Consider the following 20,238-nt stretch of genomic DNA (forward strand, 5'->3'; position numbering starts at 1 on the left):
ACTGTGTAAATTGGCCGTTCAGGCGCGGGGCCCGTGTCAGATTCGACACCTGAACCGCCAACCTTGGCACCCACCACAGCTGCCCGTCATGGCGCAACCGCAACCGCAACCGCAACCGCAAATCATTATCCGGGAAAACCCCATCGGGAAAGGTCTCGACGCATTCCGCGCGTTATTCAAGGCATTATGCGCAGTTGAGGATGTCGGCGATGGTTTGGAGAAGGCGTTGGACCAGCTCGGCCCGAAAGATGTGCGCGACCTGGTATTTACCCTTCTGTCGACACTGCAAGTGCTGAGAGCCGCTCGCTTGCTCCGCGCTGCCAATGGCAACCCCCTTTTGGCCGAAATATTTAGACTCGCGTCGTCAACCGTTCTCGGCGAGTCGGACGTCGACCGCCTGAGACCGCTTCTTGGCGCAGCCCTTTCCTCCGACGTCCAAGACGATGGACTCGGATTCAAGAACAGGGCTTGATCTCGAAAGATATGCAAGGGAAGTGCTTACTGCCCAGGATACTCGGCGCTTCGTTCTGGGCTTCACTATCTATCTGTGGGCATCTCATGCGAGTCTGGGAATTCGACCGGCTAGGGGCACCGCGTTCCAGCACTTCGATGTCAACAAAGACGGACTTAGGTTCGTTTACACGATCCTCGGGTTCCTCTACATGGATGAAGAGCAGTTGGGATTCGATCCCACGATAATAACGACAGCAGGCGAGCGGTACACTGAAATCACGCGAGACGGCCAGACAGAGCGTCTGATTATCGATGAATTGATGCAGCGTGCAGCGTGCAGCGTGTGTGGCTGGCCGGGCGACGAATTGTTGGAAAGCTCACCGCGCCGGAGACCCGCAGACGCTACTCGTCACCAAGGACTCGTGGCAGTACAGCGAACGGCAAGAAGGACAGCTCCTGGATGAAGCGACAAGAAGAGGCGTGGTGAATGTAGCGAGGTACTACCGTCACGAGACTGTTCACGTTCGCAGAAAAGAGGACGACGTTCGACATAACGTCCGAGGGGGGCTGGATGTCACCACAGCGGAAATGATCCGCCTACCCAGGCGTTCTGCTATGTCCCCTTTAACAAGTGCGGCCGGTGTCTCAGAGACACGTCTGAAGGGGGTCCGGAACCGGTCGTCTAGTCTCGAAGCAGCACGTTTGCCACCCAGCAAACGATCCCGTTCGGAATCTTCAGCAACAGCCGAGGAGGGCGTCTCTGCCAACCGTATCCACCGGCGGGTTATTCTCCGCGACTACGGGAGGCCAATTTTCACCGCAAGCTCTCGGGAATCTCTACTTGGTGCTCTGGAGGCTTGCATAACGGGGCACGAGTCCTTGCACGATGCCGGTTTCCGCACCGCGATATCTCGGTCAACAACCTGATAGTAAACGAGGATGAAGATAACGTATCCTGGCCAGCTTTTTTGATCGGCCTGGACCTTGGGACCAAGGAGGCTCGTCTGAAGGCGTCAGGCGTAAAGGGCAACACGGGTACGAGGGCGTTCATGGCCATCGATGTTCTTCGCGGTGAGAAACACACATTTATGCACGACCTGGAGTCGTTCTTTTGGTCTTGTTCTGGATCTGTATCCATTACAAGGGCCCGGGGAGAGGCAGGGTTATTCCCGAGTTCGACAAGTGGAACTACATCGACATGGCTACGCTGGCATACATCAAGCAGGGCCAAGTAAGCGACGAACGCGACTTCACCCGGCTGGCGCAGGAGAACTTCACGCCATTCTACCGGCCGCTGACCCCTTGGGTCAACCGGCTGCGCAGGGTCGTCTTTCCAAACGGCTACAGGCATCAGATAGAAGACGCGGGACTGCATCTCCATATGAGGGAGGTGTTGCAGGCGGCGCGAGAGACCGAGGCGATAATTGAAGGTGGAGCGGTAGCTGAGTAGGTTTATGAGAAAATTAACGAGGCACTCAAGCTCAGAAGATAATTGAGCGCGTCACACCTTGACTGACACATTTTGCTTTTAAGCAAAAGATGGGCATGAAAAGAGTACGAGAAAGGTTGGTATATTATTTCCGTACAAGAAAGGTCCTCAGGAGGGACGGGTATATGGTATCTGCGAGAAAGGAAAGAAAAAGACCGAAAGGCGGATATTACAAAGAATTACATGACAAATGAATCACTCCGCCGCCGCCAAAATCCCACTCATCCTCGTCAAAATTCAACAGTTCTGTGACCGTCGACTCTCATCACCGCGCCGGTGAAATGAGCTGCCGCGACAGGACTTGTCGAAGCCGCCGCACCAGACATAACTCATGTCTCAAGGTGTAGACCCCTACACTGGAAGTTAGCCAACTGCACTTTACTAGGATAACTGTACAGCGCAGGCACGAGACAGGCAGACATGCATACCTCAAAGCGCAGTCGGCACGCCAGCGGCAGCCACAGCGGGGGCAGCAGTGGGAGCGACCTCAACCTTGTCCTCGGCAGCCGGGGCGGTCGCCGCGGCGGGGGCCTCCTCCTCGGAGTCGGCGGCGTCCTTGCTGGCGTCCTTGGTCTCGACAGCGGCGGACTGCTCGGCGGCCTTCTCGCGCTTGCCGAGGTTGAGGCACCCGAGCAGGGATGTGAGCGACTTGACGAGGGCCTTGAGACCGCCGCTTGCGGGCTTGGGCTTCTTCTCCTGGGCGTCCGCGTCGGCGGCCTTGGGCAGCTCCTCGTCCTTCTTCTCCGTCTCGGCCGTCTTGGGCTCCTCGACGACGACGGCCGGGATCTCGGCCTGCTGCTGCTCGGGCTTGGCCTCGAGGGTCGGCTCGGCGACCTGCTGCTGTTGCTGTTGCTCAGACATGGTGAAGGTTGTGGTGTTGGACGTGGGGATTGTTGGGAATGATGGCGAAGTGGAGGAAGAAAAATTGCAGGATTGAAGATCAGATCAGGGAGCGTGGTGTCAAAATGTCAAGAGGGAAAGAAGAAGAAAAAATCAGGCGGCGTTGAAGGTTTTAATCTTTCGTTTACCGGCCCCCCTGGCTCGCATGGGCCAGGGATGCGGCGGCCGAGACCCGGTCCAATTTCCCACTGGCCCCAGCATTCTGGCCCGACTTGGAAAGGCTATAGAGATGGTTGGCGGCAGAGCGGGTCGGCGACGACGGATTCGGACTGCCAAGACGCCACTATCGCGATGCTACGGCGCCGATGCGGGTGCGCCAAGCAAATGGCTGGCTCGTCAATCTGGTCCAATCTGCGGGCCAATCTGCCAGTCTGATGAATGACTGTGCACAAAACACGACACAACCTCACTTTTATGCTTGTTGGTGCTGACAGCACAAAGCAATCGATCGGCCCAACATGACACAAATGAAATGCACAAAGGTTATCCATCGTCAGCAAATCCGACAACAACAAACACACCCACTAAACCCCATACCGGCGGAAAGCCCTCTCCGCGTATCAGATCGTCACAATATGAACATATCAGGCTTTGCATACAAGCTAGAGCTGCGTCACAGCCCTCAGTGATGCAAAAGATTGCGAAATTCATGACTATGAGCTATATGTCGAGGATTTTGTAATTACATCACGAGGCGACAGTGACACTAGTTGGTGAGACGAGGCGGGGCCACACTCCACGAAGCAAACAAAAGCAAGAAACCAGACACCTGTCATCCTCGTATGTAGCCGAATCTTCCCATGTAGCCTAGTCTTCCTATGTAGCCGAATCTTCTTACGTGGGACCGTGGGTTACACCGTTACTTCCCCGGGCCTGACCCAAGCGATGGCAGCGTCCGAGAGTCAGGTTTCCCGGTCTTCCTACCCAACTACCTGAGTAGTTACGTAATCATATAGCTGTGTGTGCTTTGCTATAGCGAAGGAGAGTTGCCAGGCCGGCTCTGTTCTCTCTTTTCATTCGATTTCCCATCTTTTGTTCTTCGCAATGAAGTAATTATGTATGCGTCAGGGGCAGGCCATCTCTTGTTGTGCCACTCATCGCGGGCTAAGTCGGGAACCTGGTGCGGTACAGGGACGGCCAGGCTCGGGCTGACGCCACACTCTGGCCTGAGGTTATTATGACGTGACCAGGCAAAATAAACTCTGAATAGTCCGAGTTATAGTCCGAGTTATAGTCCGAGGCCGCCTTGGGGTAGGGTCGAAACACATGTCTAACCGGCCGCAACCATACCATGAATTAAAAAAAAAACCGGCTTGTTGATCTGCTACCATTTTGATACAGCAAGGTAGATGTCTAACAGGTCGTGACCATGCCTTGAAACGAAAACAGGTTTTGTGGGCTGCTACGGTCAAATTGAAGTCACAATGTAGTGTTGATGCTTGTAGCCACTATATAAACGAGGACGCTGCCTGTTCCTTTCTGGGCCCCTTCATCAGATCAGGATTTCCTTGCCCCTGTATTCCTCCCCATTCAACCATTAACGGCTACAGCCTGAAAAGGCCCTATTAACAATGTCTTCGGTATCTGTGCCAGTCACTCACATCTATGAAGCCCATCCCAGTGTTCCAACGCAACTAAAAGTTGGGCCACAAGCGGCACCTGCAACTCTAGCAAAAAGGCCTTCTCTACCTGTCAAGGCATCATCAAACATAAGTGGAACTGATAATCACGGCCACGGTGACGGCCCTGGACATGAAGCGCCGACGACTACACGCGTTGATCCACAGTCTCAGTTGTCCAACACGTCAACGGGGTCGCATAAACCGACTGTGAACTTGGATAGTTCAGGAAATCGTCTCGAGCACTCATCAAATGTTATTTACGGCGAGCCAGATGAGATTGACGATCCCAACAATGGTTCTTCGCATGACGTGGAAAGAAATAAGAACAGAATCAGCGAGGCGGAGAAGGATGCGCTGCAACAAACATGGCATGGCGACCTCGCGACCCTTCGCCAGGGATTCGGTGGAGTAAAGAAATAGTTAACAAGATGCAATACTAGGTAATTAGCTGAAACCACCAAAAACCCCATACACTTCTAGGCTAGGCACTAATTAGTTATTGTATAACGTGACAGTGCGAAGTATTAGGCCAGGGAAGGACTAGCTATATCATCTGACTAGCATTACCTATTACGTCGGTTTCGGGAGGGACAGTTGTATCTAGGTGTGTGCACAAACAGGGTGGATTCAAAGGCCTCCCCGCTGGCGTCAGTGTGTCTCAATGTTACTAAACTATAAGGGGCTATTCGGGTCTCCTTCACCCAGAGCCGACTTCAAGTTCCTTGGCACAGTCATGGGTTGTTACCAAAAATACGGACCGTACCAAGAGACCGTTCAATTTTCGAAGCCTTTTAGAATAATGACATGATAAATATATTCACGTTGCATGTTTCTAAATACGCCTTGTTCCCCTTAACACTCCACGCTCTCACTGCTCAGCCAACGGCCGCCCGAATTTCAGAAAAAGCTCTTGTCAATGACGGCCGGCCCGGGGATGGTGTAGCTCTTGAGGTTGCTGTAGATGTCGATCAGGATGCCGGGGTCCTGCGCGCTGTAGGCGCCGGGGAACTTGACGCCGGCCGGGAGCTGCCCGGCGGCGCTGGAAGCGACCTTGACTTGCTGCCTGCGGTGTCAGCTCTTTCCCTCACACACTCACACAGACACACACACAAAGAAAATAAACTCACATAGCAACTCATGTAGAACTGCGCCCCGCCGACCTGCGATGCCGCATGCAATGCTATGGCCTCGGCGCGGACGAGGTAGTCGCCGGCGGGGATCTTGGCGGGGATAACGAACTGGCGCTTGCCGCAGTTGGCGTTGAGCACGTCGGTGCCCCAGGTTTTCGTGGCAGCGTCGTAGCCGATCTCGTCGACCTTGAACCACGACGCCCCGCTCGCTGCGCCTGCCGCTGTTGCGTCGGCTACCGCGCTCATGTATACCATGACCGGCCCGAAGTGGTTGCCGCCGATGGCTGGGGAGGCGCATGACCGGTCGCCTGGCTGCGCGTGCATCTCGACGGTAAAGGGCGAGCCGGCTGTTTGTGGGGTGTTAGTGATTTGGAGTTCTCGTGTCTTACATGTGTGTGGCAGGGTTGGTAATCACCTGTTGCCTGGCATGTGCTGGTGGTAGCCTTGGTGCCGGCGGCGTTGCACGCCATCTCCGGCGCGGCCACGTTGGTGACGGGCGAGTTGTTGGGCTAGAGTAGAGACATCCCGCGGCTGTTAGTCCGTAGTCATCCTCGTTTCATGTCACGGTTAGATAGTGAAAGACTCACAGGCATCCTGACACACGTGGAGTTGTAGTCGACAGTCCCCGCGGCTGCGTCCTGGAACATTGAGTGGGCGGCTGCAAGAGATGTGTACTGAGCGAGCACGCTCGCGGCAACAAAGGAGGCCTTCATGTTGTGCTGTTCAATCCTGTTAAATGGTGGGATGCGATGGGATATTCGTCGATGGCAAATGGTCTGTGAGCTGTGGCGCGACTATGGCTACGATTTGGCTGGCAAGAGATGTGAATGTCTAGTCTAGGAAAACCAAATAAAGCTCAGGAGCCGCCTTGATATATATACGTTGACTTTCTCGCCGCCGAATCCTCGACGCGTAGCAGTCCCAAGCAAAGCCACCGAGCTCCGCGACTTTGTCACAACACAAACCCGGCGCAGGCATGAACAACGCAGCCGCATCACGCAGTTGAACCTGCCATGGCTCCCTACCAACCACCCAACCAATCTATGTTCCCGTCCGCTATTGATTGCTCGATCCCACTGAATTCCTGGGCCCCAGAGGCGAGCATAGAACTGCATATGAGTACCGGCCCGCAAGACGTCTCCAAGGAGGCGACTCGCCCCAGCCTTTTCAGAAGACTCCCGCCAGAAGATGCATGATAAATATCCAAAAGGCGGCGGGAACCAGAATACGGGCTCAGCACAGGATGAACGGGGCCCGGGTGGACCGTGGTCGTTTACTTGAATCCATAGCAGGCAATGCTATTACATGGGAAGCGAGCCAATCGACGTTCGCGATTCCATCGGGCGGGAGCCGACACGGGACTTGAGAAGCCCGCTGGAAATTAATTTTAGTCATATGCGTGCTGTGCTCGGAGAAGCATTTTTTTTTTACCGGATTAGGGGTTCGCATTGAGCGGGACGGGGGTCCTAGCCAGCGGGTCCCCTAATGGCTCCAAGGTGAAGAGCAGATCTGGCGATCAGCCTGATGCAGTCTGCCGATCGTCTGGCCGCAAAAGGGTTGAGCGGCATGGATAGACACCGCGGGATTGGCGCATTGCAGACGCCCATTGTGAATATGGGGCGATCCTTTATCCCTTTTCACCTTGTCTAGGTAAGATGAGGTTTCCTCGAACTGAGTCAAAATTGTCCTTCAGAATAAGCAGATTTATATTTGATCTGCCAACTGGTCAATACCAGCAGAGTAGCATTGCTGAATACCGCTCGTAGCCAAATCCTCGGCAAGATATCCGCCCAGCACCTGTGACTCCAAAACTAAAGCATCGCTGAAACGAACAGGCCCCCCGCAGCTTGGCACAAATCAGGCCCTCCTGCCCGTAATCAGGTCGACCTCGGACGGCTTCACGCGCTTCGTCTTCTTGAATAGCTTCCACCAGATAATGTTGAGGACGTAGACGGGGATGCCAATGTAGCTCGTTATGAACTTGTCGACCTGGAAGAAGGGGAACCAGGCGCTGTAGCCGCTGAAGATGATGACCAGCGTGGTGATGAAAAGAGCAAAATACGCGCCGTATGGCAGCAGCGGGTTGCGGTACGGCATGATGGAGCGCGGGACGTTCTGCACCTTCATGGCGTTGATCATGGCGAGGTAGCTGACCAGCACGGCAATCCAGTTGAGCGCACCAAAGACGGTCACGAGCGAGACAAAGTAGCCAAACACTGTCGCCGAGTCCTTGGTCGCGTTCAGGAAGCCGAGCGCGATGAAGATGGACGACAGCGCGACGGCCGGGATGGGCACGCCGCGCTTGTTGGTGCGGTTCATCAACTCGGGTGCTTGTCCGTCCTTGGCCAGCGCCCATGCCGTGCGGGAGGCGAGGTAGATGTCCGAGTTCGCTGCGCTGACGGTGAAGACGAGAAGGAGGGCGTTGACGGCGTCAGCCAGCTTGTCAATTCCGGCATCTTTGGCGGCAACCACAAAGGGCGACGCAACTGGGACTCTGGTCAGTACGAATTCTCCAGTCAAAGAATAGCTAGAGCAACATACTTCCGCTCGTCTTGGCACTGGTGGCGTTCGCCAGGGTCTTGCTGTTGTAAGGGACGGCCATGCCGAGAACAATCACACCGGCGATGTAGAAGAAGACGATACGCAGCAAGGTCTGCCTCACAGCACGCGGGACGTTCTTGCGCGGGTCGGGGGTCTCGCCGAAAGCCACACCGACGAGCTCGGTACCGAGGTAGGCAAAGGTAGCCTGCACGATGCAGGCCCAGACGCCCAGGAAGCGGCCAGTCGCTCCGGGGACGGTCAAGCTGACGCCTTTGGCAGAGGCCGAGTACTGGGCAAAGGCGCCCGGGTCAGTCCAGTACCAGAATCCTGACCGGTGGCCAGATGGGCTGCCGCCGAGGGAGATGATGAAGCAAAGCAGGATCAGCATGATGATGACTAGGGCCTTGACAAGAGACATCCAGAACTCGGCCTCGCCAAAGAACGAGACATGAATCAGCTGTGAAAACAATATCAGCAAACAAGCCTAGACATAGGGTAGGAAGTCGGGGCTAGATGATAAGCGGCTGTGGCAAGGCACGTACGTTGAGCAGAATAATAGCGATACCAAAGACAACAATCCACACGGAGACGTTTATTTCGGGTCTCCAGTACTGCAGGATGATGCCCGACGCGGTCAAGTTGTTGGGGAGCACGATGACGTATTTGAAGAAGTAGTTCCAGCCGGTTGCGAACCCCATGGCCGGGTCGACGAAGCGTGTCGCGTATCCGGAGAAGGACTTCTTGTGCGGGAGCCAGGCACCCATCTCGCCCAGAGCGACCATGACGATGTAGACGACGAATCCCATGAGGGCGTAGCCGATCAGGAGTGAGCCAGGCCCAAACTTGAGAGCAGTTCCAGTTCCGATAATCAGGCCTGACGGAGGGGGGGGAGGCACGCGTCAGCAAAGGGCGCTATTAACGCGAATCTGATATTAGCGACGGGGTGACTGGAAGTGGTCATTACCTGTTCCAATTGCGCCGGCAATGGCCATCATGTCTGCGATACACAAAATCCTGTCAGCACGCGGGGGAACACGAGGCCGGGGGAACACGAGGCCGGGGGCGGATGGCGAGGTCCGGGGCGGGAGGCGACTGGACTCACTTAGTTGGCGCGGCTTCATGCCACGGTGGAGGTCATCCTTGACTTCCTCGACAAGGCCGCTCTCCTCGCCGCTGACATACTCGCCGGCGACGGCTTCCTGCGGCGGCGGAGAATCGGGGTGCTTCTCATCGCTGACAACCCCTCTCCGCCTTGCAAACGGAAAGACGGCCATTTTTGCTGTTCTCGTTTCCTTCCCGCTTTGTGGTATGTGTTCGTGTGTCGCTGGCAGCAGCGCGTGCGGCCAATACCAGACGCCGCCAAGACTCGAGAGGACAAGATGTCGAGGAGGAGAACGAGAGGGATCTTGGACTCGAGGAACGGTTGCGCGCCGGGAGCTAAAAGATAAAAGACCGGGCGCGGCGAAGGTTAATATAGCACCCCCCTGTCCGTGTAAGCCAGCTTTAACCAGGCTCGGTCTACGAAAGTGGACGGCTGGACGCGCATGCCAATCACGGCCAGATGGCTATGCGACCTGGCCTGTTCCCCACGCCCACGCCCACGCCCACGCAGCACGACGGGTGATCCACAACGTCTTTGGATGGCAGGCAGAGGCAGGCAGGCGGCCCCGGCCAGGCTAGACAGACATGGACCCCGTCCGTTTGTTGATGTAAAGCTGACTGTCATCCAGATTCCAGAGCACACACAATGCAACCCAAGTCCCCAATAATTAGCTCCGATAGAGTCGTGTTGGGTCCGTCTGCCCGAGGAAATCGACAGCTCTGCATCCCACCGAACACAGGGCCAACACAGGGCCAACACATGATTCGAGCCTATCGATGGTCTGCAGCAGTGCAGGCTCCTTCGCCGAAGCTGTTGATCCACCCGCCACGCTGCTGCGGCCATTCACAGCGAGCGAGATTGTGAGATTGGGCGTGCCAAGCTGTGAAGGTCACCGTGCCTGCCCGTTATGGCAAAAGGGCCTATGGCGCGAATGGCGTCAGTCGCCGAGCCGGGTCCATGCCTGACGGGCAGCTAGGGTCCTGCAGGCCTGCATGGATTTTTACAGGCCCCCGGGCGGCAGGGACACCACGAGGCACCGCCATCGGTACGGTTACCGGTAGCACTTTGACGTTCAACCTTGCGATAGATTGGGGACGCATCCTCGGTGTCTCGAACTGTGCTGCTCTGGCTGTAAGCTGAGGCTCTGGGCGGCGCAGCAAGTCGGCAGATGATGGAGCGCACTGTTCGCAGTCAGGGCGCGTTCGCAGCCACGGCGCACCTGGATGTAGGTAGTGACGGTAGTGACGGTGGCCAAGGCCGCCTCCAGTCTTCCTTGGTTCACCGCGCGCATCTAGTGCGGAATTTGCACACGACAAGCACTGTGCCAAGAGAAAACGTCCGCCAAGTCGTGGTGGCAGGCACCAGATCTCGGCGGCTGCTTCCCAATCCAAGAGATAAGACGCCGCCGTGTGGCTGCCAAGCCGCCGTGACGGTGGCGGGCAAGGCAAATCAGGAAGGTGCACTGGAGCCCCCCCAAAGGAAGCCCGCTAATCGAAGTGCACTTACCGCCCCAGGCGGCTTACCACATCGCTACCACCCACTACAGTGAGTGCAGTGCTCCCCGATTCCAATTAGGTGAAATGCGGGGAAGTATTGGCACGGGCCAGCCGATAAGCCAGCCTGCCATCCACCCGTCGACGCCAGCAAATCGGCCGGTCTGGTGACGGGAAATATTCCGAAGTGGTCGAGCAAACCGTTTCTCGGGGGCAGAATACCCGAGGAGCATAATTCCGCGCGCCGAGCCTTTGGGAGCCGGAAACAACCGCCTGTCAGCCTCAAGCCTTCGGTGGAAGAATGTGGCTAGGCGCGCCAAAGAGCACAAGTCATCCGTTGCTAGCTATCTTTGCTCTTTGCTAGCAAAAGCTGCTTGCCCCAAAATCCCGACCGAGCAACACAGCCGCACTGTAGGCCAGACGCACAAACGTTAGCCTGTTGGCCTACTGCACTTAACAAACAACCCTAAGCGTGCAGGACTGAGAACGCCCATGCCAACAAAAAAAACATACGACCCTTGCTTGCCAATCCCCTTCTGGACTTTACTGATACTCAACCCACCATGAGTTTGCCGGGTTAGACTGCGATTGTCTTGCTCCAGGGCAGTAGTTTTACGGCCGTGTTTTCGGCGCGGTCGGCTTTCCAAGGAGATGTCTCACAACAGACGATTGTCGCAGCTAAGCGTGCGGCATCCGAATTAGTTTGTTTGTATCCACCATTGGCGCACTCTTCCCCGTGCCCCAGGAGATAAATAGGCTACGAAGCGTTCTTGCCCCTGACGCGTACTCGACGGCCATGACGTCACGGTTGCTTCCACTCGTCATCGTGTCCCATGCAAAACTCGAACCCTTCACCCGCAGCTCTTTCGAGATTCATCACATTGCCGAAAAATAATTTCCCAACGATACATTTTCGAGAATCGACCAGCAGAACAGAATATCTGAGGCGAATCGCGTTCGCAGCAGCAGCCATGGGCTTCTTCACCATTGTCCTCTCGCTGGCCCTCGCCGGCGTCAGCGGCTACTGCCTCTCCCAGTCGGCCCAGTCGATCCCCAAGCTGCACCAATACGAGGCGGGCGCCAAAAAGGCCGCCGAATGGAGCACTGCGGCCGCCAACCACCTGCTGTCAACGCGTCGCACTGTGGCCGTGGGGTTCGCCGTGGTAATTAACCATCATTTCCTCTTTACTAGTACTACCCAGGCCAAGAAGGCAACGCTGACCACCTAACCTCCCGTTCGCTCGCCGGCAGACTGCGATCTCTCTTCTCAGCAGCCTGTACTACATCCTGTTCGGGAGCGCCGGGGGATTCTTCGCTGTGCGCGCGGCGCTGTGGCCGGCTTTTCTTGCTGGCGCCGAGCTCCGAGCCTCGGCCTACATGAAGTCGTTCTGGGCCGACAAGAAGACGGTGCCGCTGATGGACGACTACAACGACGCCATCTCGCACTCGGCCAACGTCATCAACCTGTGCGACGCGCTGGCCGTCGGGTGGGGCGGCCTGGCGGTGCTGAAGCTTTTGGGGAATTAGGGACTAGTTGAGAGAGATGTCGGAGGCGCTGAATGGTGCAAGTGTCTTGCAGAGAATCGAACTGAGATGTAGAAATGGAGACGTGATGTGGTTTGGCAGGTGAAGATTACCATTGATCAATCAGTCTCTCAAGGCTCGAAGCAAGGCTCGAAGGGGTTCTCAACACGTGCATTCAGGAATCCAAGGTTCATTGGATGATTATGGACGACGAAAGACGTGATTACTTCTTTAACGGATCACGCACACAGTCAAAATGCTACTACTCGGCTTCATCTTCTGCCTTCAAGAAGCAGTGTACCGCCAAACAGCCTCCCTTGTACACAATCGCCCATCGTCAGGGCTACTTGTGGGACCCAGAGCCGTAACTCTACGCCATGGGCTCGCCCGGAAGCATATCGAACCCTAGAACCGAACAGTTAGTCACGACACCACCAACAAAACCCAAGGAACAGAGTGTGTTTGAAAGGGCAGCTAGCATCAATAAGAAAAAGAAAAAGAAATGAGAGAACTCACAGCCATCAACGTCCTCCTTGACCGTCTTCTTGATAACGCACTTGTTCGCAGCCGCATTGTCCTGCGTCTTCTGGTTGCCGCACGTGGCGCTGAAGCAGCCGTTGGCGTCCATGGCCCGCTGCAGCGCGTCGCCCTTCCACCCGAACACGTAGTCGCCGTGCTGCCCGTACCCCGTCTTGTCGCCTGTGCTGAGCACCAGCGGCTGCGACCCGTCCGCCGGCCAGTCGCTCTTGGCGTTGAACTTGGTCGTGTCCCAGACCACCTGTTGTCGTTGTCAGCAATGTTGGCGCGTGGATGGCTGGTTGGGTGTTGGGGGCCTACCTCGAGCATCAGCTGCGGGATCTTGACGGGGTGCGTCGACGGGCATGCGCCTGTCGAGAGGAAGTTAGACGGCCCCGCCGTCGGGTACGCCACGTGGTCCATGTGGTTGGGCGAGTCGAGGTTCTTGCCGTCCCAGCAGCTGAGCGGCAGGTAGGTGGGCCTGTTAGCAGAGTCCTTTTTGTTTTTTCTCCACGAGATCGTCGAGTAAAGTGGACAGCGAAGAGCTGACAGGCCTGACATGTGACTCACGTCGGGTAGAGCACGTTGGAGCGGATGCCGCCCAGGCACGGGTTGGGCGGGAAGCCCTCAAAGTCGAGCCGGGCGTCGGAGCAGGGCGCCGCGTCGTCGCCGCCAAAGTTGGGCCCCGAGTAGCAGCGAAAGCAGCTCTGCGACTTGTACTTCTTGGTGCGGCGCGCCGGGTCGCCGACGAACATGCGGAAGCCCTGAACATGACAGCCGTGGGTTGTGATTAGAATGGAACCCGCGTATTGGGCTTTGTGGGCGGAGTAAGAGACTTACCGGCTTGAACGCAGTCACAGTGTTCTTGGACGGCGCAATGTAGTATACGGTAATGCCGCCGGCGGTCTGGGTGGTGAATTTGTCATTGAACAGGAGCCTGGATGACAGGGCCTCGACGTTAGCACAGGAGCCCCTCACAGTGTAAACAAGTCGTGACGGAAAGAAACACGCCGCACCCACCTGTTGGGAACCTGGGGCACACGCTTGTAGCTGCCGTTGCGGGCCTGGAAGTAGATGTTGGCGGTCCAGTAGTTTGAGAAGTCGTCGGCCGGGCCGCAGGTGGTGCAGGTCGCGACCTTGGAGATGTCCGCCGATGGCATGGACGCGTTGAAGGCGTTGCCGCCCACGACCTGGTGCATGTGCGGCGTTGCGATCCTGCCCGGGTTGACCAGAGGGTCGAGACGCTCGATGGTGATCTGCGAGCATCCGAACCGCAGGTGGTTCAGGCCCTGGCTGAACTGGGCCTCGGCGGCAACCGCGAAGACGAGCGGAGACCAACGCATAATTATCGGGCAGTGGTGGTTTCCGGAGGGCGGTCGAGCAGTGTGATGATGGTTGAAGCAGGACTCGAGACAAGGGTTCGAACAACAGGCCAGAGCCGTTCATATCGTCTCCTGAGATACGACTGACAGCCGGCCCACGGTCAGTGTGTCGCCTGAGAGAACTGCCATGCCACACCATCCGAGAGGCGGTCATATCACAGCGTCTTGGCGTATTGCTAATATCGCGCGGCTATTTTGACCCTATAGCGAAGTTGGCATTGATTCTTGGTGGGTGGCTTATCGGGGGTAATTAAGTGACTGGCCGCTCGAGCGAGTGTCGCCTCCAATTACCGAGATGCTGCGAGCGCCCGGTTGGTGTGCCAAGCCGCTGGAACAGGCTTCCAATATAGTCGTGCGTCCACCCAATCGGAAAAACTCCATTTTGATGAGGGCCCCAGTGTTCTAGCTCTCTCTGAGTGGAGGGAGGAGGCGAGGTTGTCGTTTTGCTGTAGAACCAAATAGAGAACTAGTGGTAAGCGATGCGCATTCCGCGATTCCCGGGAGTTGATGGACCCAAAAGTACCACAATTTCGGGACTCGGCCGGATGGCATCCGAGAACTGGGCTGGGATGGCGGTTAAACGCAAAATAATGATGGCTGGCTTGCCCGTGACGCGTACACGTTTCCTTGTGAAGAAGAAAGGAAAAGAAAAGAGCCGGCATGGCATATTGAACTCTCCTTCACCAAGCACACAGCCACTTATCTAGGTGCGTACTTGTACAGGGAGATAGGGAAGAAAGACCCAGAAACCCTCCGAGCATTGGTGACATTGCCACCGCTTGCGTCAGGCCCGGCGGAGAGATCCTTGAGAGACGGCTACAGTTCTCTGGATCTTCGCTTTTGTTTAGAATGGGGCTCCGCCGCGCCCAAATAGCTGGTGTCACCGTCACCGTGCCATGTAATTAATTACTACAACAAAGCAATTCACGACCCTCAACCTGAACTAATTAAAGCGCCTGCAGGAGTCACTCAAAATCTTGCAGGCAAGGGAAAATGACCCTACGGAACCTACCTAACTAATTAACTATCAAACTCCTGCTTGAGCCTCTACCCAATACACATTACACATTCAGCTGCCTTCGTCCTCAATCCAGCTGAGACCCTCGAGCTCTGAATCCAGCTGAGGCCCTCGAGCTCTGTTCGTCCAAGCCCACATACGAATTCTCTCACCCCGTAACACCGGTCAGATGACAGAGCTAGGCCTTCTCAGACCTACTGTCGCATGAGAACAACAGGTCCCAGATCCGTGTCGCCTTTTGGTATTTTCCAGCCACCCAACACTCCACTTTCCAAGCTATTTGACCACACTCTTGGCTTGCACCTTACCCAAAAGGTCCAGGAAGGCATCGTCCACTACTTGATTCCCCGAAACCCCCTATACTTGTACTGGTTCGGCCTTTGCTGGTTCGCTCTTTTTTATTTTCTTTTCTCCCGCGACGCTCGAAGAATTGTCGGGACTGTCCGAATTCGCAGTCGGCTTATGCAACCCTGACGACGCGGCGGGCAACTGAACGACGTGATGGGCAGCTGAGACGACGCAGCGGGCAACTGAGCCCGTGGTGCAACGTTTCTAGTCGGCGTCGCCAAGGTGTCGGGAACATGTTCATGGGCGCCATCGTGGCACTAATTTTCATCTCCACTCTGGGGTTTAGTCGGAGCCGGGAGAGGAAGAGAGAGCTTTGCTGCTGTAGTTGCAAGTGCTACTGGTAGCTTAACCGTTGATTGTGTCGGAATACCACTGGGGTTGGAGTGAGTAGGTGTCGAAGACATTGTTGATGCGGTATTTTTAAGCTAAAAGCCGTTCAGAGTGTAATTAGTTCAGCTAGAAGGAATTTAGGCATGTGTAATGAAAGATTAGTAATTAGATCTGAGGAGAAAGTTGAGAAAAATACGGACAGCGTCCTCGTTTATATAGAAAATACCAACTGCAAGGACCAACGCCATGTTGTGACATCTATACTCAAGTTAACGGCGACCCACCAACAACTTTGTTCTACTTGGTCATTTCATAGTCTCAGGCTGGAGTGTGGAGTTGTTGGAAGCAGGCACCAACGTAGGCTAAATTCGGATCTGATTTTTAGGGTTGTACCTATTGTTGTGTCTCGAAAGACCGAGATCTTAGGGACTTGCTAGCTGGGGGTTCCTAGGCTAAGGTTCCTGGGCTAAGCCCATTTGGTCGACTTTTGTCAACCAAACCTCCTCTAGCCTAGTGGCTTAAAAGAGGCGTTTTCTCAAACAGGAGTTCGACCAAGCTAGGCTATCACTGTGCTTGTTAGGTAGATCCTACCTACTAAGCCGAGTAACTTGTTAGCCAAAAGCCCCCTTAGGAGTCGGGCGGTGTCTGGGAACGCACATAAGTAAGTTCGGGCAGCTAGCCCGCAGAGTCTTTGTAACGGGCCAGAGATCAGTGCTGCAACAACCTCAACACCGTCCTGTCTCTCTGACCTGCCAAGCCCCCTTACAGTGCCGCACCAAGAACCTGACTTGCATCTTTGTATGAGTGGCATAGCCCTAAGGAAGTGGCATAGCCCCAAGGAAATAAGAGAAAACCTTGTAGTTAAATAAATAAAACGAACTCAAAAGAAAGAAACGGGGCAGGTCACTTAGAGGAAGTAGCTGCTCTGCTTACGGTAGCGTGCCGTTGACAGCAGCGTGTCGGAGGTGCGGCACGGTACTAGTGGTTGCTGAAATCTAGCTGGAGAAATATGGCGCAAGCCCTAGCCATCTTAAGTAAGGTTCCACGTTTTAAACTAAGAAGAATACCTGGGTAGGTGTTTTTGAACTGAGAGCGCTGACTACGTGAAGATTTATTAAATAGTGGTTCTGCTGTTATTACATGGCACGAGATTCGCGCTGACTGTTATTTTCAGGGTTCACTTTTCTTAGCCGAGTGGCGGTATAATTAGATCATGAGCCGGAACTAGATGAATGCGCCTATCTCGATTCTTCTCGCTCTATCTAGAAGCTACGGTATTTATTGTTGAACTGCTTCGGTCTTTCCCCTCTCTGCCGCTTGTTGTTCGTCACTCTCAACTTCAAGCCGTATGCTTCTGAAGTATCGAAGCTTCGCTGCCGACGACATGTTCTTTCTGAGTTGAATTGTCTTCTGTTCCTGAGCGTCTTTGTCTGCGGTATGGTCGCCCGCAATCGCAATATCTCTCCCTTCAATTTCCTTAAAGATACCGGTGGACTCTTTTACTTCTTTAGGTAATACCATTAGTGCGGGCTTTTTCACTCTTGAATGTGGCGAGGTCGGTGCTGGTGCAGGTTCTGATATTGCACGTTCACTAGTGCTCGAAGAAATGCTCGCTGTTCGAATAGGAGTAGCGACTTTCGGGATAGCGTCCTTGTCTCTCTGGTCAGGAGTTGTCAGGGCTGGTAGGGCGTTAAGTTTGGTCTTTACTTGCGGTATCGGCGTCGGTTTTGTTGTAACTGCGGAAGCATTCGCCGTATTCATGCCAGATTGTTGGGGCAGGTGACTGATTTTCACAGGAATAGGATTGGCCTGTACAGGTGTCGACATGGTGTTTAATACTTGTGAGGAGTAAGGTGCCTAGGCCCTTGGAGAAAAGACGAATGGTGAACTAATCGAGAGACCCGCTTGGCAAAATCTGAGGTTGGAACGGACGAGTACTTGGGTCATGCACTAGAACACCGTCTTGCCTGCTACATATACCTAGGCAACCGCCACCACCGAGTCTCTTGTCCTTGTAACCGGGTGTGGTCCGACGGGTCCAGGCCAACAAGCAGTGACGAATTTGCTGTGGAACATGGCTGTAACCGATTTCAATTCTTAGCGAGTCCCAGAACTTGGTCTAGGGGGTTAAATGCGAGCTGTCGTCGTCTGATGTCGGACGAAGCCAATATCACGGCCACCATAGCAGCTAATTCACGCGACCTTGGCAGCTTTTATGCATAGTGCCTTTATTACCTAAACAGCCCGGGAGTTTTCTCGGTAGCTAAGCCCCTGGCCGTGGCCGTGGCCGGGGCCCAAACAGATGACCCGGCCACCGCCCCGTCACCAACCCGCGAAACAGAGTAAGATGTTAGAACATAAATCATTTTGGGCCGTCGCCGTCGGTCGGACCTTTTCTTGGCGCCAAGGCCTTACTTGGCCTCCGCCCCGTGACACGCAAACAGCAGCGTGCCACACAAGGTCACAAACAGCGCTTTGAAGCAACCAACCTTCAACTGCGCCGTATCTCATCTAACTCTACTAACTCTATTATCTCTACTATCTCTACTAACTCTACTATCTCTACTAACTCTACTATCTCTACTATCTCTACTAACTCTACTATCTCTACTATCTCTACTATCTCTACTTCACATCTCTACTTGTTTGTTAACCGAATCTGTTTGTCTCCGACTCTTCCACCCTTCTTCCCTAGCTTCCTCGCCCGCTCCCTCGTCGTGCAACTCGGTGCACGGCGACTCAGAGCATTCGGCAGTCAATTGGCAGGTGGCGGTGTGCTGAGAACAGGAGATCCATGTGATAATCACGCCAGCAAAACGATGCAAACGAGCAGCCTGCATTGAGATGACGGTACAGTTTTTTTTTTTTTTTTGCTTGTGCAGGAGGGGGGATCACTCCTTTCACTTACTACTCAGTATCGACACCAACAGTTCACGACCAATTATCACTTAATCCATGTATTAACTAAATCGGTTGATGCACGAGAATCGCAATCAGCATTGTTCTGACGTGCATCAGGTCTTGTTTTCCAACTCGTTCAAAGTTGTCACGAACAGTTCACGTTGAACCGTCACTTAATCCAGATGCGTGAATAATTCACTGCACGGAAATCGCAAGCAACATTAGTGCACGTGCATCAACTCTCTTGTCTAGTTTCTTCTGAGCCACATCACTCTAATGGGTCTCGAAAAGCTCAGCAGTATTGGCCAATGATGTTGTAATCTGTCAACTCCTATTTTCTAGCAAAGCACTCACCAACATGCTTTCGATCCTCCCTGCTGCCTGCACACGGCCCTGACATCTCTCAGTCACCAAAACAACCCCCTCGACGACCCGCGCCTAATGTGTGTTCTATGACTGGACCGACCGACATCGTCCTGTCGATTCAGAGCCTGGCCATAACATAACCCGCCGGCAGCTTATGTTTCTTGGCTGGCTTTCTGGAAATGGAGGCACGGTCAGCAAATTTCGTTCCCGCCCGCTGGTCAACGACGCAACGGCGACTTACTGTTGGCGCTGAGTTGTGGTAGTGGTAGTAGTAGAACTAGTAGTTCCATCCCTAGTGACAGTCGTCGTCTTTGTTGTCTTCGTCACCGTATTGGCAGGAACACTTCGGCCTACATTAATGGCAGCATTCATGCCACCATTCGCAATGGTGCTGCCAAGACTGGTTTGGCGGGAAACTGTTTGCTGGTGATTTTGTGCGTGGTGGGGGGCTTGGCTGTGGTGGACTTGGTTGTGGTTAATTTTATGTCCCTGCGAGTTTGTTGCCATTGCGGTTTAAAGTTTCGATGTGGAAGCTGGAACAGTGGTTGCGGGTAAAATACCGCACAAGAAGCCGAAATTGATGACCCGGTGGGAGATTGCGAGCTGATTTGTGTTGAATAAAGATTAGAGAAGTGACACCGGAACTTGGCGTTATATAGCGGTGAAGGTGTCAAGCCCCAGTTCCCCAGCACCCCGGCTCGCGCCGTGAGATCTACAACCTTGAAGCTGCCCGCCAGCAGCAGCCGTTTCCGGCGCGCGAGGTATCTACATGGCCGATCTTCTATCCAACCAGGGCTGGCGCGTCTGATGAGAAGGAGAAATAAATCCCTTGGGCCCAGACTCGAGGCAGGAAGCCGGGGATGGTTTGGCGGCTGTGCCGCAGCGGAGATATCGGGGGCCGTCTTGGCAGCCGCCTCGGGGCCTGGAAATGTCGCCGTCCACGTGTTTCAAATGGTTCTGTAGCACAGGAAAACCGCCCATGGGCCGGTTTCTTAGGCTATATGTGAGACGGGTCGCCCGGTCCAGCCGCCTCTGGCGACCGAACACCAGGGCAAGCACAAGCAGATCTCAGTCCCGCAAGTTCCGGCCAAGTCCCAGGCCTGAGGCCGCCCAGGCCCTTCCG

At 54.8% G+C, this 20,238-nt stretch overlaps 7 protein-coding genes across 7 annotated transcripts; 3 read left to right on the plus strand and 4 right to left on the minus strand.

The window, feature by feature from the left end:
* Nucleotides 1–56: 56 nt before the first annotated feature.
* On the plus strand, nucleotides 57–1,903 carry B0T26DRAFT_812360 (uncharacterized protein; the record flags this gene model as incomplete). Its single annotated transcript, XM_060447308.1, has 5 exons — nucleotides 57–262; nucleotides 603–780; nucleotides 830–1,345; nucleotides 1,384–1,524; nucleotides 1,557–1,903. The coding sequence occupies exons 1-5, from the start codon at nucleotides 89–91 to the stop codon at nucleotides 1,901–1,903; spliced, it is 1,356 nt and encodes a 451-aa protein (XP_060296434.1). The 5' UTR covers nucleotides 57–88.
* Nucleotides 1,904–2,007: 104 nt separating this feature from the next.
* Nucleotides 2,008–2,928, plus strand: B0T26DRAFT_710426 (uncharacterized protein). The gene is made up of 2 exons (XM_060441982.1): nucleotides 2,008–2,293; nucleotides 2,371–2,928. Exons 1-2 carry the CDS (start codon nucleotides 2,274–2,276, stop codon nucleotides 2,843–2,845), a joined length of 495 nt encoding a protein of 164 aa, XP_060296435.1. The 5' UTR covers nucleotides 2,008–2,273; the 3' UTR covers nucleotides 2,846–2,928.
* A 2,409-nt stretch (nucleotides 2,929–5,337) lies between these two features.
* B0T26DRAFT_776280 (glycoside hydrolase) lies at nucleotides 5,338–6,337 on the minus strand. The gene is made up of 4 exons (XM_060446616.1): nucleotides 6,182–6,337; nucleotides 6,010–6,103; nucleotides 5,592–5,941; nucleotides 5,338–5,523 (listed from the first exon to the last, which is right to left on the minus strand). Exons 1-4 carry the CDS (start codon nucleotides 6,305–6,307, stop codon nucleotides 5,362–5,364), a joined length of 732 nt encoding a protein of 243 aa, XP_060296436.1. The 5' UTR covers nucleotides 6,308–6,337; the 3' UTR covers nucleotides 5,338–5,361.
* A 743-nt stretch (nucleotides 6,338–7,080) lies between these two features.
* B0T26DRAFT_300590 (amino acid permease/ SLC12A domain-containing protein) lies at nucleotides 7,081–9,506 on the minus strand. The gene is made up of 5 exons (XM_060434255.1): nucleotides 9,238–9,506; nucleotides 9,100–9,132; nucleotides 8,678–9,009; nucleotides 8,136–8,592; nucleotides 7,081–8,080 (listed from the first exon to the last, which is right to left on the minus strand). Exons 1-5 carry the CDS (start codon nucleotides 9,407–9,409, stop codon nucleotides 7,452–7,454), a joined length of 1,623 nt encoding a protein of 540 aa, XP_060296437.1. The 5' UTR covers nucleotides 9,410–9,506; the 3' UTR covers nucleotides 7,081–7,451.
* Nucleotides 9,507–9,657: 151 nt separating this feature from the next.
* B0T26DRAFT_710430 (uncharacterized protein) lies at nucleotides 9,658–10,914 on the minus strand. The gene is made up of 2 exons (XM_060441983.1): nucleotides 10,420–10,914; nucleotides 9,658–10,357 (listed from the first exon to the last, which is right to left on the minus strand). Exons 1-2 carry the CDS (start codon nucleotides 10,526–10,528, stop codon nucleotides 10,158–10,160), a joined length of 309 nt encoding a protein of 102 aa, XP_060296438.1. The 5' UTR covers nucleotides 10,529–10,914; the 3' UTR covers nucleotides 9,658–10,157.
* Nucleotides 10,915–11,701: 787 nt separating this feature from the next.
* B0T26DRAFT_751680 (uncharacterized protein) lies at nucleotides 11,702–12,257 on the plus strand (the record flags this gene model as incomplete). Its single annotated transcript, XM_060445415.1, has 2 exons — nucleotides 11,702–11,893; nucleotides 11,982–12,257. The coding sequence occupies 2 exons, from the start codon at nucleotides 11,702–11,704 to the stop codon at nucleotides 12,255–12,257; spliced, it is 468 nt and encodes a 155-aa protein (XP_060296439.1).
* A 35-nt stretch (nucleotides 12,258–12,292) lies between these two features.
* Nucleotides 12,293–14,279, minus strand: B0T26DRAFT_776302 (uncharacterized protein). Its single transcript, XM_060446617.1, has 5 exons — nucleotides 13,791–14,279; nucleotides 13,611–13,707; nucleotides 13,341–13,534; nucleotides 13,092–13,230; nucleotides 12,293–13,032 (listed from the first exon to the last, which is right to left on the minus strand). Exons 1-5 carry the CDS (start codon nucleotides 14,111–14,113, stop codon nucleotides 12,625–12,627), a joined length of 1,161 nt encoding a protein of 386 aa, XP_060296440.1. The 5' UTR covers nucleotides 14,114–14,279; the 3' UTR covers nucleotides 12,293–12,624.
* Nucleotides 14,280–20,238: the final 5,959 nt, after the last annotated feature.

The sequence above is a fragment of the Lasiosphaeria miniovina genome, assembly GCF_030549165.1.
Source record: "Lasiosphaeria miniovina strain SMH2392-1A chromosome Unknown B0T26scaffold_4, whole genome shotgun sequence".
Taxonomy (NCBI): domain Eukaryota; kingdom Fungi; phylum Ascomycota; class Sordariomycetes; order Sordariales; family Lasiosphaeriaceae; genus Lasiosphaeria; species Lasiosphaeria miniovina.